Source organism: Phascolarctos cinereus, unplaced genomic scaffold, assembly GCF_003287225.1.
Source record: "Phascolarctos cinereus isolate Bilbo 61053 unplaced genomic scaffold, phaCin_HiC Scaffold_4;HRSCAF=312, whole genome shotgun sequence".
NCBI lineage: Eukaryota > Metazoa > Chordata > Mammalia > Diprotodontia > Phascolarctidae > Phascolarctos > Phascolarctos cinereus.
The window spans coordinates 663,190,278-663,211,127 of record NW_027555847.1 but is presented as its reverse complement, the minus strand read 5'-3'; the positions used below and the strand labels follow the sequence as shown (position 1 = coordinate 663,211,127).

The 20,850-nt window shown below is 39.3% G+C and overlaps 1 protein-coding gene across 1 annotated transcript in view; it reads left to right on the top strand.

Moving 5' to 3' along the window:
• CATSPERD (catsper channel auxiliary subunit delta) overlaps positions 1-20,850 on the top strand; it is a 76,278-nt gene that overhangs the window by 24,710 nt on the left and 30,718 nt on the right. The window contains exons 6-8 of the mRNA XM_078151816.1: positions 1,102-1,197; positions 2,980-3,062; positions 11,205-11,381. Coding sequence (XP_078007942.1) covers positions 1,102-1,197; positions 2,980-3,062; positions 11,205-11,381 — 356 coding nt within the window. The remainder of the gene's footprint in view (positions 1-1,101; positions 1,198-2,979; positions 3,063-11,204; positions 11,382-20,850) is intronic.

Here is a 20,850-nt window from a genome sequence, read left to right as displayed (position 1 = left end):
TGCCTAGTTTCTCCAAACTGCTTTGTGGTTTTCCCAGAAGTTTTTGTCAGATGGTGAGTTTTTATCTTAAAAGCCTGGGCCTTTGGGTTTATCAAAAGCTAGATAACTATGGTCATTTGCTACTGTATATTATGTACCTAATCTGTTCCACTGATTGGCCATTCTATTTCTTAGCCAGTACCAGTTTTGATTATTACTGCTTTATAATACAGTTTGTGATCTGGTATGACTGGGCCACCTTCCTTCACATTTTTTTCCCTTGCAAATTCTCTTGATATTCTTGGCCTTTTGTTCTCCCAGATGAATTTTATTATATTTTCTAGTTCTGTAAAACTCACAGATCTCTCTTTTTGACCTGAGTTGTCTTGGGCTGAAACAACATCTCACCCTGACCTTTTGTTGGCTCCGCCACTCCAGAATTCTATTTAAGGCTTTATTTTAAAGTTGTTTGTAGGTTGTTTAAAATTGTTTGAATATTAGGAGAGCTCAGCTCATGATTTCATATATTTTCTATTTTGAGAACTATGTAATTTCCCCCCTCCCCAGCTTAAATTCAAGCCCAGCCAGTATTGATTTGAATTGCTCCGTGCAACAATTTATGACTTTGAGCTGGGGTCATATAGGGAGTGACTTCTGGTGGCGAGAGAGGAAACTTCAACACTTTGAGAGCAAAGGAGAACTGAGGTGTGCACTAGGCTGGTGGCTCAAGGAGAGGACCAAACTTGTGCACAACTCACTGAATAATTAATACAGTGACAGGCTATCATCCAGTAAGTTTAAAAATGGCAGCCTACTGGCTGATTTACTGCAGTGCCCCAGGCATCACATGGCCTTATACCATGCAGACTGTGACCCCAAATTTTTTTTTTCAAAGAAAGCAATCTAATTTACTTAAAACACCACCACCACCACCACCACCACTATTTTCTCTGAATTGCATCATGAATGTATATAGCTCTTTGGAGTTTGTAACTCAGAGCTACCAAAATCAGAGTTTAAAAACTCTGTCTCTTGCTATAGCTTGTCTCTTAAGAAGCACGCTGGCCCTAATATTTGTTTTGTATATATGTGTTTTTCTCTCCCTTTTCCCACTTCCCCCAGGTCAGCTTGTGGAAGATATTCCTATTAAAGAGAAAAAAGCCGTTACGCATGAATCCTTTGGTCTATCTGGAAAAAGCATCTACGCCATTGCTGGCTGTATGTACCTTCCTTCACCCCGTTCTCCACCCCTCTATGGGAATTATAGTCTCTGGAATATAGGCGGTATCTTATCTCTCTGAGTGAGGCACATCTAATTCCTCTCACAGCTTTAATTGTCCTTAAATAACTAGTTACAAGACAACCTGGGAGAGAGTTTTTAGCCACAGGAAAGACGTGGCCTACTTTCCTAAACACCTTTCACTGATGATTTACTCTTGCTCTGGCCTGGAGAAGGTGCCCAGCCGTTGGGCCAGGCTGATTTAGTTTTTGTGTGTTTCTTGTGAGGGCACCACTATCATCCCAGTGACCCAGGTTCGCCATCTTGGAGTAGCCCTCGGCTCTTGGCTCTTCCCTTTCTCTCATCTGTCCCATCCATTCTATTGTCAGATATTGCTCATTCTTCCTCCTCCCTTTCCCTCCTTTACTTCTCTCTGCTCACACAGCTGCCACCCTGGTTCATCACCTCTCCCCTGGTCATTTCCAATCGCCTTTCATGTCCCCCCTGCCTCCAGCCTCTCCTCTTTGTAAACTGTCCACTTGGCTGCCGAGTGGATATCCTTAAAGAATCAGTCTGATCACGTCCCTCCGCTGCCCAAGAAACTCCAGTAGCTCCCTTTACTCCCTTCTGTCTTCTGGAAATTAGAGCCCTTCATGATGCATATCACTCTCCTTTAAGCATTCTGCTTGTCGGTCAAATCAGCCTGACTGTAATTTCCGTTACATGACATACCATCTTCCACAGCCACAGCTTTGCTTCAATTCTCTCTATGGCTAGGATGCACCTTTTCCACACAGAACCCTCAAGTTTATCGTGACAGCTCCCCTCCCCACTCATGGTTGATTATTAGCATTCTATCTGCTGCTGATCTCCAGAAATGACTTTGTAGGTTCTAGGATCATAGAATCATAGACTGAAAGTTTGAGGGGTCTCAAGAGGCCATCTAGTTCTTTAAAATAGTCAAATCTAGTATGTGTTTTATATTTACTTTGCTGTTAACAGTCCTTTTGTCAAGAAGGCATCTTTGCAAAAGGGTCCAAGTCAGCAAAGACCCTGAGAGCTGTATTTCTTTCTAGTGTAGTAAGAGAGGAAGTGAACAGGCCTGGAGGGTGAGGTTTTCTCCCCACAGTGGGAGTCTTTGAGGATCTCTCTAGGAGGGAGGTGACTGGGCTTCCCAGACACGTGGAGCAGCCCGAAGGATATTACCCATTCCTCTTCCTGGTAGAATGGAAAAGCAGAAGCTAAAGTACAAAGGTATAAAACTATGAGATGGGGTGGGGTGTTGTTTGTTGGTTTTACTTTTTTTTTTTTTTGGCTGGGCAGTAGGGTTAAGTGACTTGTGAGGGAAGGCAAGTCATTTTTCCTTTCTGGGTCTGTCTCCTCATCTATAAGATGAGGAAACTGAATTAAATTATCTTCAAAGTGTATTTTAGCATAAATCCTTTGGTTTATGAGTGCTAACCCAAAAAAGTGTCTTTCACATGCCCTTCAAAACTACCTTGTACTACTCCTTCTGCATAAACTTGTGAAAGGGTCCTTGAAAGGGCCAAGATCTAATCACAGAAAAGAAAGCCCTAAAACAAGGTCTTAGTTTACCAACTGCACAGTCAAGTGTTTCCAGACAGTTATTATCAAGAATTTAACAATGTAAGAAACCAGTAGCAAGTAGGAAATCTATCAGAAAAGTCTAGATATGATTATTACCTTTTCATTAGTCCAGGTTAATTTTTATTTTAAGTATTCAAAATTTAAAAATTAACACCTGTATAATTTTTTCCTAGATGAAAATGAATTGGCAGTTTTAACTACAGATTTTCATTTTTATTATGGCACTCTGGGATTGCTATCAACTTCTTTAATTAAAGTAAGTATTATTTGTCCCTAGAGAAAGGAGAATAAGAGACAGCTCTTAGTCTGTTTAAGGACCATTTGCTGATCTGTGGGCATATACAATACTCATTGCCTGTGTGGCCATGGATAAGTCATTTCTTCCTTTGTATTAACTTGTACTTTTTGTTGTTTAGTTATTTCATTCGTGTCTAGCTCTTTTTGACCCCATTTGGGTTTTTCCTAGCAAAGATACTGGAGTGGTTTGCCATTTCCTTCTCCAGCTCATTTCACAGATGAGGAAACTGAAGCAAACAGGGTTAAGTGATTTGCCCAGGATCACACAGCTAGTAAGTATCTGAGGCCAGATTTGAACTCAGGAAGATGAGTCTTCCTGACTTCAGGCCTGGTACTCTCACCACTGTACCACCCAGCTGCCCATCTTTTCAGCTTCCTTTTAAGGCATCTAGGTGGCACCACAGTGCGCAGAGCACTGGTAAAGAAGGTCTTTGTTCAGATCTGTTCATTCAAATTTGTTCAAAATGGGGATTATAATAGTGCCTACCTCACAGAGTTCTTGTGAGGAACAAATGAGATCTTCTTTATAAGATGATCTCACTGTTCCTGGCACCTAGTAGGCATTGTATAAATGTTTATTCCCTTCCCCGTTGTGTTATCTTCACCTATTGGAGTATAAGCTAGTTGAGGGCAGGCACTGTTTTCTTTTTATGGTTAGTGCATAATTCCCAGGTTAGCACAATGCCTGAGGACACATATTGACTAAGTAAGTGCAAGGTTATTATCATTAATTCTGTGGCTCTCTGGAGGCTTGGTCAGCTTATCTTGCGGAGCCGCCTTCTGGAGTCACCTAGTCTTGGGGTCATGCTTCCCACCTCACTCTTGCTTACTTCACATATCCAATCAGTTGCTAAGTGTTATAATTTCTTTTTCCACACCACCTCATGTATACATCCCCTCATCTTTTCTCACAGAAACATCATCCTTTCTCAAACCTGCATCACCTCTTGCTTGGATGTGCAGTAACCTGCTAATTGGTCTACCTGCCTCAAGTCCCTCTAGACCTCAGTCCATCCCCCACATAGCCACCAGTGCACATTTCAGTGAATTCCAGTGTTGCCTTGTTACCTCTAAAATAAAATATAAATTCCTTTGTGTACTTTCTCTTCCTAATCTGGCCCCTTCTTACCTTTCTAGGCTTCTTACTCATGATTCTCCTTCATGGACTATATGATCCAGCTGCACTGGCCTATGTGCTGTTACACACACACACACACACACACACACACACACACAGATATGATGCTCCTGTATGTTCTACATATGTGTGTGTTGTCTCTCTTTTTATGGGAGAAATAGCTGCTCTTTGAGTTCATGTGGTAGGTAACTGATACCAAAATGTATTTACCACAATGCAGAAATTTTAAAAAGGTAAAAGTTTAGGTTTTATTATTATGCTCAAGTATAGGTTCAGGCCTCAGAGAAAACAAATCACCCGAACAATCATTAGGATTCTAACCAGGCGTCTTATAGGCCAAATTATGTCAGAGTGACAGAGGAATAATTCTTTTATATATGGCAATCATTGTACATGCCTCTTAGGTCATAAAAGTTAGAGAAAAGATACATCCAAAAATCCCATGCTTCCTTCAGTGTCATAAAAGTTGAGTTGCCATCTCATATATCCCCTAAGGAAACAAACTTCACAAACTCCAGGGGTAAACTAATTCAGTTATAGATTAAACTACATTTAAAAGGTTCACAAACACAACAATTAAAGGGAAAGATTTGCATGTCCACAAGATAACCAAGAGGATTCAGAGTCTGGGAAATATGTGACTTTCAACAGTTAACTAGGAGAGCTCACAAATAACCAAATACTTTGGCTTCTGTCTCAGGAATGTCAGTGTTCCCTTATTTCATGAGTCCGATTTTAGTCAGGTAGGGTTAATGTTAACAGAAGATAGGCTTTCAGTTAACCAAAAGTTGGAGGACAAATAAAAGGAAATCAAAAATAAAAGATTCCCATTATGCTCTCATGAAGATGTAAGTTCCTCAAAAGTAAGAACTATTCACTTGTGTTTTTATGTTCCTCATCCTACAAGGCAAAGAGTAACTACTTAATAAGTACTGATTGATTGATTGTTTACTGGTAATGAGCATTAAAAAAAGACAATTGTGAAGATAATTACAACTTTGGTGCCAGGTTTTGGTATCAAAGATGAAGAGGTAGAGAAATTCCACAAAGACCTTGACAAGATATTCTAAATCACGTCTACTTCCTGTATGTGTTTAGAATAATAATAATGATATGATAGCACTTATGTAGTGCTTTAAAGTTTGCAAAGCACTTTATAAATGGTATCTTATCTGATCCTCACAACAACCCTGGGAGGTAGGTACTATCATGCCACCTAGTTGCTGTATACATATATGCACATGTACCTGGCCGGTTCCAGTTGAACAACACAACTCCCTTTCTTCCTTCTTTCCTTCCCTTCCCCCTTTCCTTTTTTTTTTAAAAAAAATAATTTATTTACTTTTAGTTTTCAACACTCACTTCCATAAGATTTTGAGTTTTTTTAATTTTCTCCCCCTGCCACTCCTCTCCTCTCCCCAAGACAGTATGCAATCTGATATAGGCTATACTTTATTCATATTAAGCATATTTTCCCATTAGTCATATGTGGGATAGTGACCCCAACCCAAATTAAACTCAGCGACTTCTCAAGGTGGAAAGCAAAGGTTACCTTTATTACAATCTCACGAGATGGAGACCATCATAACAAGGGCCACCTTATAAAAGCAGTTCTCCGCCCACCACGCAAAGTCTCCACCCACTATGCAAACAAGTCTCCACCCACCACTATCCCTTACCCCCTTAACTGGGGGTGGGCTTACATTCTAACTAGGAGGTGGGGCTTACATTCTAGGTGTGAAATTCAAAGACAAGGAAAAAGGCCAGATGCCAAGGGCAAACCGCTCAGGTTGGGGGTGAGGCAGGGCTTATTCTTTCTGTTAAGTGCTTAAAAACAGGGTCTGAGTGGGGGAGGATTTTGAAAGTCGTAATCAAGAATTATTTGACCATTTGAGGAGCCTTCACTTCTGAGAGTTCATTTCTCACACTACCTTCTGAACTCATTACCTTAATTACACTGAGAAGTCTTCACTGGGACATCCCATTCAGTCATAATGTAAAGAAAAATTAGAACCAACAGAAGGAACCATGAGAAAAAAAGAAACAAAACAAAAAAACAAAAGAAAAGGAGAGCAAATAGTATGCTTCCATCTGCATTCAGACTCCATGGTTCTTTTTCTGGATGTGAATGGCATTTTCCATCATGAGTCTTTTGGAGTTGTCTTAGATCTTCCATTGCTGAGAAGAGCTAAGTCTATCAAAGTCAGTCATAGCAAAATGTGACTGTTACTAGTGTCCAATGTTTATGAGGGAGAAAAAAATTAAAAAGCAGCAGAAACCAAGCTTGATAATAATGCCCAAATGAGCTACATTATTCCAAGAATATTCACAGTTGAATTTAGTAGGAAGACAACAAAAAGATGAAAAATAGAGCACAGTTGTTGATTGTGTGTATATGTGTGTTATAGAAATTATTTAAATTAAAGTTAAATTATTGCATTTGGATTTGCCATCTCAGTTCCAGTTGTATTACATAAAGAAATTAAAATGATACCTTTTGTGGGCCAGGCCTACATCACGGTTCAAGCTTAGGAGCAGAATGCAATGAAAATCTTGTGTACCACATAACATCCAATAAAAATGAGTTAATAGTCAAAGAAGGATTTAATAAGGATACAGGACAAATTCAGGTGGATGCTATTCCTCTTAAGTTCTACATTTGTCACAACAGTGGCAGAGTTTAGTCAGAAAGCTGTATGAGGGTTCCATAGAAGCTAAGGATCACCAGCTCCTTACAGATTGGACCTTTTACCCCCAGGGTAACCAGGAAACTCTATCAACAGCTAAATCCCCAGCACTCTAGTCTAGACCAAAGAAATCCAAAGGACAATTCCTTGCCCTTTTAAGGAAAAGAAAATTGCCCTTTCTGCATGAAACAAATAACTTCCTGATTTATGTCCCTGTTTAAGCCCTCCCTTATAACAAAAACATTGTAAGAAAAACTTATCAACAAAATGACCCTATCTCAAAGGGTATGCAGCATATCATCTTTGCAGCCACCCACCTCTCTACTGAGAGAAGGGAAATATGTTTTATTATCTGCTTTCCAGAACCGAGATTGGTCATTGTAATTCAGCTGTCTTTTTTGTTTTTGTAAAAAACAAAACAAAGCAAAAAACCTTTCCTGTTTTGATGTACATTATTGTAATGGCATGTGTTTCCATTCATACAAGTCCTACCATGTTTCTTTGAATTCCTCATAGTCATTTTTTCCTATTGTGAAATAATATTCCATTACATTCATAGAGTACCATTTGTTCAATCATTCCCTAATCTGTTTCCAGTTGTGTTTTTTTGTTTGGTTTTGTTTAGTTTTGGTTTTTTGCTGCCACAAAGAAAATTATCAACAGTTTAGTGAATTTTCTTACTCTCCTGCATATGTTAAAATTATTTGTGCAAGATTTCTTTGTACATCAAACCACAGAGATACCAGTTACCTTCTGATTATTAATAGTAAGTGAGATATGAAATAGGAAAGTGTATACTCACCATAAATGTTTACCATTGCCATGGAAGATGTTCTGTGCAAGGTCCAAATAGAAGGGATATTTCCTATGAATGGCTAAGTCCTCCACATACTTTCTGTTTGGAAGTCTATCAGCTGCCCTGCTCCAGCTCTCTGAATATCATGTCTCTCCCAGGCTAAGCTAATCACCTGAAAGCTCATCCAATGGAAGGTTGATTCAGCTTTGTTATTCAACACCTTCTCAGCACGTTCAATTCGTCTCCCCTCTAATTGGAGGGCTGGAGGGCAAAGCAAAAAACTCCCAAAGCCTTCCTTTACAGAGGGCCCAGAACTTTCCAGCTTAATACATTTCCCATCAGCCCCTTTGCCTGGTTTCGACACCATATGAGAGGGTACCCTCTTGTGGCTTCTCCTCTTCCTAACTTTTCAGCTTCATCTTATGTATTTTTCCCTCATTCGATTATAAGCTTCTTAAGGGCAATAACTATCTTTTCTTTTTCTTATTTGTATCCCCAGCACTTAGCACAGCGCCAGGCACACAGTAGGTGCTTAATAAGTGTTTATTGACTATTGTTTATGGATGATATTTTGTTGATTGCACTAAGCCCTCAAAATTTCTTTAATAAGATCTATGATTACTCATCTTCATCATCATTAGACGTTACATGTATCATCTTCCCATATAAGAATGTAAAAAATTTAACCATATTATTGAGTCACTTTTGAGTTCTCTTTCATTGTTACCTTTTTATGCATACTTGGAATGAATGCTTTTATGAATTTATGAATGCTTGGAAGTCCTCTTATTAAATATCCATTTTTTCCTTGAAGGATTATCTCATTTTTTTCTGGGTGGGTTATTCTTGGTTGTAATCCTAGTTCCTTCGCCCTCCAGAATATAATTTTTCAAGCCCTCTTCTTCTCTAATGTGGAGGCTGCTAAATCTTGTGTGATACTGACTTTGGCTCCACAATATTATAATTATTTCTTTCTGGATGTTTGCAGTATTTCCTCCTTGACCTGGAAGGTCTAGAATTTGGCTATAATATTCCTGTGAGTTTTCATTTTGAGATCTTTTTCAGGAGATGATCAGTGGATTCTTTCAATTTCTATTTTGCCCTGTGGTGCTGAGATATTAGGGCAATTTTCCTTGATGATTTCTTGACATATGATGACTAGGCCCTTTTCTTTTTGAATCATCATGATTTTAGGCAGTGCAATAATTCTCAAATTATCTCTCTTCAATCTAATTTGCAGGTCAATTGTTTTTCCTATAAGATTTTAAAGATTTTCTTCTATTTTTCATTGTTTTGACTTTGCTTTATTTTTTCTTGATGTCTCAAGGTCCACTTGCCCTAATTTTTCTAATTTTTAAGGAATTATTTTCTTCAGTGAGCTTTTGTACCTTTTTTCCATTTGAAAAATTAGGCTTTTTAATTTTCTTCAGTGAATTTTTGTACCTCCTTTTCCATTTGGCCCAGTCTCCTTTTAAAGGAGTTCTTTTCTTCAGTGAATTTTTGTGTCTCTTTTACCATTAGGACAATTCTGGTTTTTTTAAGGTGTTATTTTGTTCAATATTTTTGTGCCTCTTTTGCAAGCTGTTAATTCTCTTTTCATAATTTTCTTGTATCACTCTCATTTCTTTTCCCATTTTTTTCCTCTACCACTCATCTCTTTCTTTAACTCTTCCAGGAATCCTTATTGGGCTTGTGTCCAGTTAGCATTTTTTCTTTTTTTCTTTTTTAGGCAATTGGGGTTAAGTGACTTGCCCAGGGTCACACAGCTAGTAAGTGTCAAGTGTTTGGTCTGAGGCTGGATTTGAACTCAGGTCCTCCTGACTTCAGGGCCGGTGTTCTATCCACTTCACCACCTAGCTGCCACCCAGTTAGCATTTTTTAAGACTTTGGTTGTAACTGTTTTCACATTATTGTATTCTTCTGAGTTTGTGTCTTTGTCTTCCCTGCCACCGTGGTAGCTTTTTATGGCTGAACCTTCCCACCCTCCTACCTTCCCTACTGCTGTAGAGGGCAATATCATCTTCCCCGTCCCTCAGGCGCAGGACCTAGGAGTCATCCTGGATTCTTCACTATCTTTCATCCCCTCATCCAACCTGTCGCCAAGGCCTGTCAATTTCACCTTTGTTTCAACATCTCTCATATACGTCCTCTTCTCTCTTCTGACGCTGCCACCACTCTCGAACCCTCACCGCCTCCCCTCTGGATGATTACATAGTCCACTGGTGGGTCTGCCTGCCTAGAGTCTCTCCCCACTCCAGTCCATCCTCTATTCGGCCACTAAAGTGACTTTTCCTAAAACATAGGTCTGATCATGTCACCCCTCTACTCAATAAACTCCAGTGGCTTCCTGTTGCCTCCTGGAGCAAATACAAAATGCTCTGTTTGACATTCAAACCTACCTTTCTAATCTTCTTACATCTTACTGCTTGATGCATACTCTTTGATCCAGTGACACTAGCCTTCTGGCTATTATTCCATGAACAACACTCCATCTCTCAGTTCTGGGCATTCTTTCTGGCTGTCCCCTCATGCCTGAAATGCTCTCCCTTCTCTGTTCAGACTGCTGATCTCCCTGGTTTCCCTTAAGTTCTAACTAAAATCCTATTTTCCATAGGAAACCTTTCCTTACCCCTGTTTTAATGATTTCCTATTTATTTTGTAAATAGCTTGCACTGTATATGTTTGTTTGCATGTTGTCTCTCCCATTAGACTGTAAGCTCCTTGAGGTCAGGGATGGTCTTTTGTCCCTTTTTGTATCCCCAGCACTTAGCGCAGTGCCTGGTACATAGTAAGTGCTTAATAAATGTTTATTAAATTGAACTGAATTAATAAGAGTTATAATGACAATGATAAAATTCTCATATGGAACATAATAATAACAGTAAAAGAGGATGAGAGAGGTAAAAACTTTTGCTTCTTTCTTCTTTCTCCCTATATTCTAGCCTTTAGGGTTTTAAACTTTCCAAAAACTAAGAAGGGCAAAGATTTCACCTGGTCCTCCAGACCATTCCCTTTGCCTAAGCTACTATTATGTTGTAAATTAGTCACCATGGGAAGTTGTGGCTTAGTTTTCAGGTTATGCTTTATCCTCTTAGAACTTATTCCTAAAGCATCCTCTTTAGCAGTGAATGAAACACTTAATTTTTGGATTTTGGCTTTAAAAGCTTTAGCTGAGGGGCAGCTAGGTGGTGGAGTGGATAGAACACCGGCCCTGAAGTCAGGAGGACCTGAGTTCAAATCCAAACTCAGACCAACCACTAGACACTTACTAGCTGTGTGACCCTGGGCAAGTCACTTAACCCCAATTGCCTAAAAATTTAAAAAAAAAGCTTTAGCTGAGAACTATATTAAGCTAAAAAAGAGTCAATTTATTAACATTTCTAAGTCCCTTCATATCATTTAATCCTCATCTGCAAAGTAACTCCTTAATTTTCAATGTGAAATAGAATTCATTTAATCTTCCAACTGTTTTCCCCTTAGATTACAGAAGAAACTCCCGTGACAAATGGCTCAGCAATAATGTTCGAAAGTATTGGAAATGTTGTGATAGTAACTGCAGTAAAGGATGAAGATGATCCAGCCTATAATTTTGTAGTATGTTGTGTGAATATGCAGTATGTGCTCATGGAACTTGAGATTGGTTTAAAAAGTTGCAAGGTATGGAATAACGTAGTTTGTGTTTGTTGTTTTTAAAATGTGTCCTTAGGTTTCTTATTCCTGCTTATCAGCAATGATTTTGTTTATCCCTTAATGAAGTGTGAGTTCAAATTGGCTGTTGGGAAATGTGAGTTTGTCCCTAATATGATGAATGATGACTAAGGTTTTATGGAATGTAACTTGTTACATTCCATAAAACCTCATATGGCCCCTTAATAGAGGGGCCAGTTTGAATCTATTTTTAAAAGTATTTTTTTTCCAATTACACATAAAGACAATTTTAACATTCATTTTTAATAAAATTTTGAGTTCCAAATTTTTTCCGTCCCTCCCTAAGATGGTAAGCAATTTGATATGTAGGTTATATATGTGCAATCATGTAAAACCTATTTCCCTATTAGTCATGTTGCAAAAGAAGAAATAGTTTGCAAAACAATTACAGTTTGCAAAAGGAAAAAAAAAACATGAAAAAAAATTAAGTGAAAATAGTATGCTTCAGTCTGCATCCAGACTCCATCAGTTCTTCCTCTGGAAGTGGATGGTATTTTCCTTCATTAGTCTTTTGGAATTGTCTTGGATCATTGTATTGCTGAGAAGAACTAAGTCAATCATAATTGATCATTGTGCAGTGTTGCTATTACTGTGTACAATGTTCTCCTGGTTTTGCTCATTTCACTTTGCATCAATTCATGTAAGTCTTTTCAGGTTTTTATGAAAGCTGCCTGCTCATTATTTCTTGTAGCGCAATAGTATTCCATTACATTCATATACCACAACTTGTTCAGCCATTCCCCAATTGATGGGCATCCCCTAAATTTCCAATTCTTTGCCACTGCCTAAAGAGCTGCTACAAATATTTTCGTGTCCGTTTCCCTTTTTATAATCTCTTGGGATACAGACCTAATAGTGGTATTAGGGCCAGTAGAATATAGAAGGTTCAAGGACACTGACACATTAGAACTTGTTATAATTCTGTTTGCCATATGCATAATTTCAGCATGATAGATGTGTCTAGAACACCATCCAGGGAAATTTACATATTCAATCACTTTCCTAGCCATATTGGGTCTTGATTACTTTTCTGATATTAATGAGGTCCAAGATTTGTTCAGACCTTTGATATCTCCCCTTCCTTCAGATACCCTCCCAATGGTGTGACCTCCAGCATGGGTCTAATCCCATTGCTTTTCCTGTGTGCCTTTGTTCTCTTTGGTATTGTTCTCCCTACTGTATAAAAATGTCTAGGACTGAGACATTTGGGTCCAGATGTGGTGTCTCCATTGTCCTTGATAGGAGAAAAAAAAAGTTTATTCTAAAACTCCTTTGTGTCGCTTTTGCATTTTTCTTCTGTTTGTTTCATCCTTTAATGTCCTTGGAATGACTTGGTTAAGATGGGTCTCTCACCAATATTTATTTCTTTTTAAACTTTGGAAAATTTTTTGGCATTTTTTTTTGTTATTCTGAACTTGACAAATACTAATAAACATGAATATGCACAAAGAATAGAAAGAGAATTGTATATGAAACCACAAATCTCTATTACATAGAACTTATTTTTAAAGTACATAATGAATTCAATAGTTTAGTTTCAAAGCTGTCCTGCTTGTCTGTTTCCCTCTGAAACTTTTTCTATTCTCGTCTGTCCATTAAAAATGAGTTGCAATGCTTTCATTTCTTTTCTTAAATTTTTTAAAAATTTTATTAATTTATTTTGATTTATCAACAATCACTTCTATATGCTTTTGAGTTTAAAATTTTTCTCCCCCTTCCTCCCCATCACCCTCCCCAAGACGGTGCACAATTTCATATAGGCTATACATTTACATTCCTATTAAACATATTTTCACATTAGTGAAGTTGTAAGTAAAAATTAAAACCAATAGGAGGAACCATTAGAAAGAGGAAACAAAACTCAACAGAAGAGAAAAAAAAATGATAGCGATTCCGCTTCCATAGTTCTTCATTTGGATGTGGATAGCATTTTCTATCACGAGGCCTCTGGCGATGTCTTAGATCCTTGTATTGCTGAGAAGGGTTAAGTTTATCAATATTAGTCATCACACAATGTGGCTGTTATTGTGTACAATGTTCTCTTGGTTCTGCTCACTTCACTCAGCATCAGACCATATAAGTCTTTCCAGCTTTTTCTGAAGTCAGCCTGTTCAGCATTTCTTATAGCACAATAGTATTCCATTACACTTACATACCACAACTTGCTCAGCCATTCCCCAGCTGATGGGCATCCTCTCAATTTCCAATTCTTTGCCACCACAAAAAGAGCTGCTATGAATATTTTTGTACATGTGGGTCCTTTTCCCACTTGTATGATCTCTTTGGGATATAGCCCTAGAAGTGCTATTGCTGGGTCAAAGGGTATGCACATTTTGATAGCCCTTTGAGCATAGTACTCATTTCTTTTTTTTTTATGCACAACTATCACCAAGCCTTCTTTTTTTTCTCCCAATTGCCCAACAAATTAAAAAAAAAAACCTCTCCCTTATAACAAACAAGCATATTTAAGCAAAAATAGGTCTCATTGGATTAAAAAAAAATCTCTCTCATTTCACACCTCTAGTCCATAACTTCTTTGTCAAGATGTGGCATCTATATTTCATCATTGGTTCTCTGGAGTTGTCATGGATCATTGTATTAATCAGTATTCTTAAGTTTTTCAAAGTTGTTTTTCTTTAAAATATTGTTGTAATTATATAAATTGTATAAATTCTCTTGGTTCTGTTCACTTCATTTCTGCATCAGTTCCTACAAGTCTTTCCAGATGTCTCTGAATCCATCCCTGTTGTCACATCCTTCAGCACAACAAATAATACTCCATTACAGTTATGTGACATAATTTATTAAGTCATTCCCCCTTCTAGTTCCTAGTTCTTTTGCTGCAACAAAAAGAGCTACTCTGAATATTTTTATACATATGTGTCCTTTCCTTCTAAAGTTCTGTTATATCTTTGGAATATATGCCTAGCAGTGGCACCAGTTTCAGCAAAGACTCTGAGAAGGGTTGTGAAGGAAGCATCATGACCAAGATTGGCAATCAATCAATCAACAGGCATACATTAAATGTAACTTTAGTGTCATTCTTGATTCCCCTCTCTCCCTCCTCCCACATGTTCAATCAGTTGCTAAGTCTCATTGATTCTCTCTCCATCCCGTTTCTTGTATCTTGTCTCATACCTTCCATTCAAGTGTCTACCACCCTAAACCAGGCCATCTTTACCTCTCACCTGAACTACTGAAACTCTTAATGTAATCACTCTTCAGATGCTAAAGTGGCATTGCTAAAGCCCAAATCTGATCATATTACTAGTCTGCTCAAAAAAGATCCAGGGGTTCTCTATTGCCACTAGCGAACTTCTTTTGACATCGAAAGTCCCTCATGACTGAGATCCAGTGTCTCTTCCCAGACTTACTCACCTTCCAACACTCTCCATTCTAGCCAACCTGGCCTGCTTTCTGGGCTTCATTCTATCTTTCATCTCTGTACATTTACAGACAGCCCACCATGCCTGGAATGGCCTATTTGCTCATCTCTGACTGTTAGGACTCCTTGGTTTCTGCAAAGCCCAGATCGAGTGTCACCTCTTACACTCAGGTACTTCCTCATTCCCAGAGCTGCTAGGACTTCATCTGCAAATAACCTTGGATTTACTTTTAGATATATATCTTATACTTCCTGTTCCATTTTTGTCTCTGTTTTCCTGGTGCCAAGCGCAGTGTCTCAGTGCTTAATAAATGCTTACTGATTTTAGCACAACAGATTTCAAAGAATTCAGAAGAAAAGCTAAAATTCTTTGGGCGGGAGTCAGCCCAAAAAAGTTGGGGAATTCTTGATCATCAAATCTGGGAGACAAAAATAAATGATTTCAATGAGTAGAAAATAGAAAATGGTTTGAAATTGAGAAGAACAGAGAACTCACCAGCCAATACAGATTTTCAAAAAGTATTTATGGGGATTGTGGTAAAATGATGTGGTAGGATGCAAAAGAGCCCAAATCCCCTGCAAATGCTCCAGTGGGATCTAGAAATGCCCCACTCTGGATAGATATTAAAGAGAATTACCTCTAGACTCCCTTGCACAACTTAGGAATCCACAGGGGGACCCCTGGAGTCCTGCAGAGACCCTGGGATAGATAAGCTAGGGTAGGTTGAGGGCAGAGAGCAGAGGGCAGAGTGCAGGCAGACTGTGGAAGTTTCAGTCAGGTCCAGAATTCCCTGCCTAACCCTAGAAGCTCCCAACCCCAATCCCAGTCTTCCCTGAAGTTCTAGGATGCAGGAATTCAATCAGAGAGAGCAGCCTAAAGGTGTTCTATGAGTCATGCTGCTACTGTCCAGTTGCCAGAAAAAGGTCTTAGGCAAAATCCAGCCTGAGCAGTTCCCTGAGCCTGTGGTAGGAACCCAACATGGATGAGAGAAGCCTCTGACTCCAGCAAGAGAGGGGAGTGGAAACTCAGGGAAAGCCTATGGCTGGGGGAAGTCCATGAGCCTTACAGCAAGAGAGCATTCCCAGGAAGAATCCAATATTAGAGCAGCCCCACCCTGACGCCAGTCCCTTGAAGGAGAGGCCTAGTCTAAACCACTATTCTTGGGATGGGGCAGGTCCAGCCCACACCATTTTGTGAGCTTGGCACAAGCTTGGGGCCCAACCTAGATGCTGAGGTGGATGAGATGAGCAAAACAAGGAAACCTCTGAATACCAAGAGGTAAACCCCAAGGAGGATAGTGACTGCACAAGTCCAGGTAAACTTCAGAGAAAAACATGTTCTGGCCACAAGGACTTCAGGAGTACCTGGAAGAAATGAAATAAGAGATATAGGATAGAAAATCTAGGAAAGAAAGAATGGAAAGGAAAATTGACACTTGAGAAGATCTAAGAATTGAATACCATGAAGATGAGAATGAGCAAGGCAGAAAACAGCCACTCAATAAGACAACAAGAAATATTAAAACATAACCAAAAAATTGAAAAAAAAAACAGAAGAAAATTTAAGAACTATATCAAAAACAACTGACCTATAAGACATGTCAAGGAGAGGTATCTAACAGCCATGAACAACAACAGCAAAATGTCTGGAAACCACACAGGTTGTAAGTTAAAACTGTCCAGAACTCTCAGAATGAGAGAGCACGAGGATCATCTTCTCCTCATTGCTAGCCTTCGATTGATCTAAGTACATCAGACTCCCCCCTTTGTCTTCCTATTCCCCTCCCCCTTCCACTACCCTATTTTGTAATGTAGCCCCACAAAAAATCACTGATTCGTCTGTGGGCAGGATGTCATTAGGTTCCATCTATAATATCCTCTACCTGCCTCTGCTGTTACCTCCAACTGACCTCTATCTTGACCCTTGCTCTTTGTGCACATTCATAAGTCTCTGACTGGTCTCTCCGCTACCATTCTGATGCTGTTGCTGGCCTTGGCTGCTACATTGATTTATCCCTCCCGCATTTCTTTTGTCTGGAGTGTTGAAAAAGCAAATGGTCTCTTCAGTTCTGGTTTTCTTTCTAAGAATGTTTCAAATGCATCTTTATTAGTGAACATCCTTTTTTTTTTAATTTATGGTTAAGCTCAGATTTGCAAGGTAAGTCACTCCTAGTTGCAACCTGAACTCCAATGTGTTCTTCAGAACACATTATTCCATTTCCTCCTAGCATTTTGTGATAGGTACCGAATAGTCTTCTATTATTTAAATTCCTTTTCCTTTGTATCGAAAGTCTTTCTCTTGATTGTTTGCAGAATTTGTTGTTTCTGAATCGAATTATTAAATTTAACCACTATATGTATAAGAGTTTTCAGCCTTGGTGTTTTTTTTTCCTTCTGGAGGTGATCTATGAATTCTTTCAATTGGAATTCCATTTTCTATGTTCAGAAGTTTTGGGCTGTTGTCTTCTATTATTTCCAGCAATATGGTGTTACAGATTTTTACCCTGTCATGTCCTTCTGAAAGACCTATGATCCTTAGGTTGTCTGTCTTCAAAATCAGTATTTTTGCTTGTGTAGAGAGCATGTCTTCTTTTAATATTATTGTTTTTAGCTTCTCTTCTTCTACATTGTCCTTTTGTGTTTTTGCATTCCCAATCAATTGTTCTCTTTTGTTTCTTTGGTGAGACTTGCCATTGCCGATTCAAGTTTTTCTATTCTACTGATTATTTTTGCTACGCAGGCCATAAGTTCTGCTCTCATAATTCTCATTTCTTTTTTAAATCACTCAGAAATAGTGTGTTGTGTTTTCATGTTCTCCTCAGGGTTCTCTATCTATCAAGTGGTGGATCCTTTTCTTTTGGTTTGCATTATTTATTCATAGATGCTTTAACTGGTTTATTAGATCTGGAAACCATATTTCCTTCTGCTGTCAATGTTTTCTTTGTTGATTTATCTGCTTATGTGCAAAGCCTTTGAATTGTATTCTTCCTGAGATCTCTGGTAATTGCAATCTTTTTTCTTCATTTTCCACTATTGCTCACTTTCTGATTCTCTCCCCTCTAATGATGGTTTTCCTGGGGGCTGGATCTCAACGTCCTCACACATTGAATTGCCATTTATGTTTTACCCACCTGGGTATCTGCCCCAAGTGACTTTTGCAGGGACAACATTGGCCTGTATCCTGTGCTTCTTTCCTCAGGTTTAAATGGAGTGCCACACAGCAACTGTTGAGGTTTAGAGGTGCTGGGACCCCAAAATAGTAACATGCAGGTCCTGCCAGAATGAATTCAACCCAAGCCTTCTTTCAGCCAAAGACAAGGTTTATTAAAGATCCGCCATATTGGCCAGACTCTTAAGGAATCTGAACATTTGTATTACTAATGCAAGCGAGCCAGATTGAATCTGAGCCATTGGCCAGACTTTAAGAATCTGAGTACTTGGCTAGACTCTTAAAGAATCCGAGCCTCTTAATGGCAGCCAAAGTGGATCTTATATACAGAAAGACTGGGGAAGGGATCTAAGAGTGGCCAAGTAGTCTGAGGTGACTGGGAGGTAGCAGAGAAGGCCCAGCAATGCCAGGGACTGGGACCACGTGGCCAAGGGAGACTGGGGTCTAGATAGGAACAAGGAGTGGAGGTCTGGGGGGGTGGGGCAGGTGCAAGACCATGAAAGGGCAGTTAATTAACTGGGAAGGCTCGATGCCTCAGGCAAACACAGGAGACTTGACCAAGTCGGGGAATTCAAGGAGTTCAAGGAGGAGGTTTCCAGAGCTGGTGCCCTGTCATTCCTCTCACACAAATGGGACCCAAATTATTTTGGGATAAGGAGCAAAGGTCTCGACTTGGGCGCATACTCCATCAGTTCCCTGGAACCTCCAGGATCAAATACAAAAATCTTCTGTTTGGCATTCAAAATCCTTTATAATTTAGTCTCCCTTCCATACCTTTCCAAACTTATTAAACCTTACACCATACACACACACACACACACACACACACACACACACACACACTTTGAGCCTGTGACACTGCCTCCTTGCTCTTCCTCAAACAAGAAAGACACTCTGCACTCCATCTCTTGGTTCCAGGTATTTTTACTGTCTATGTCCATGCCTGAATGCTTTCCCTCCTCATCTCCACCTCCTGGCTTCTTTGGCAGATAAAATCTCACCTTCCAAAGGAAACCACTCCTGATCTCTCTTCATTTGAGTGCCTACCCTCTGGATTATCTCCAGTTCAACCTGTATTTATCTTGTTGGGACGTGGTTATTTGTATGTGATCTGCCTTATTAAACAGTGAGCTCCTGTCAAGGACTCCAGAGCTGGGACTTTCTTTAACCTTTCTTTGTATGCCACTAGCAGTTACCACAGTACCTAGCACATAGTAGATACTTAATAAATGTTTATTTACTGACTGATTGACTGAATATAAGGAGGAATTTTTTTTTTAAATGTGAGTTGTTGGAACAGCGGAATACACTTGAAAGGTAATGAGTTTTCCATCACTGTAAGTGTTCAGGCATGGGCCAGATGGCCATCTTTAAGAGAGAAAGAGAAGATTACTACCTATGGAGAGAAGATGGACTAAATGATCTTTAAAGTTCCCTCTAGCTCTAAAATTTTACCATTCTACTATTTGTTATCTTGTATTACCTATTTCTGTTAGTGGAGAGGGGAGAGTAACCCCAATCCAATTAGAGTTTGTAATGTAATGGCGTACTCAGGTGACTTTAGGTATCTGCTTTATACTTTAAGAAAAGAGAAAATGTAAATATAGATTTACATTTTTAAGGGGAACTACATGGTGCAGTAGATAGAGTGTTGGTCCTGCAATTAGAAAGACTCCTCTTCCTGAGTTCAAATGTGGGTGGCCTCACTAGTTGTGTGACCCTGGGCAAGTCACTTAACCCTGTTTGCCTCAGTTTCCTCATCTGCAAAATGAGCTGGAGAAGGAAATCTCTGCCAAGAAAACCCCAAATAGAGTCATGAGGAATTGGCAGGACTGAAACTACTCAAGAACAACAAATGTAAATTTGCATAAATTAAAAATGCAAATGGACTCCCCTCTATTTCACCCCAGAATCTGTGGTATATTAGGACTTCTTGTATACTTCTTCACTAGAGACTCACCAATCAATCAACAAGCATTCACGGGTTCTAGGTACAGGGAAGATACAGAGAACAAAGGAAAACCATTGCTGCCTGTAAGGAGCTTACGGTCTAATGGAGTGGGGGAGAGATAACATGTACATATACAATATATAAAAATAGATACACAATATATACAAAATTTCTTTAGGGGAGGGGGGAGGAGCACCAACAGCTTTGGGTGAATGGGAAAGAAAGGCTTCAAGTAGGGGGTGGCACCTGAGCTAAACCTTGAAGAAAATATGGCATCTAAGAGACTGAGGTCAGGAGGCATGGGGGATAGCCAGTTTAAAGGCACAAAGTTGATGGAGATGAGTGAAGTATTGTGTATGAGGAACTGTAAGGTAGCCAGTAGAGTGGAACAGTAAGTAGGATGAAGTAGAAGGTGGGGAGGGGGCTACAGATAATGCATAATAATCTGGAAAGGTAGGTTGGGGCCAGGTTGTGGATGGCTTGAAATGCTCAGTGCTAGAGTTTATATTTGATCCTAGAGGTTATAAGGAATTTACTGAGTAGAGGAATGACATGATCAGACATATACTTTAAGAAACTCCACTGGACAAAGACTTGCAGTGAGGATAGCAGTGGCAGGGAGACTTGAGATGAGGAGATCAACTAAGAAGGTGACTATAAGAGTTCAGGAGCCGATGAGAGACTGAATAAAGGAATGGTCATGTCATAGAGAAAAAAAAGATCGATGTGAATATCACCTTTGCAATATCTCTCATATAGGCTCCCTTTGCTCCTCTGATACTGCTTCCCTCAAGGGCAGGCCTGGATTATATTGCAATAGCTGCTGATGGTTCTGCCTGCCCCAAGTCTCCCTCTGGTGCTAATCCATCCTCCATTCAAACACTAAAGTGATTGTCTTAAAGCATAGGTCTGA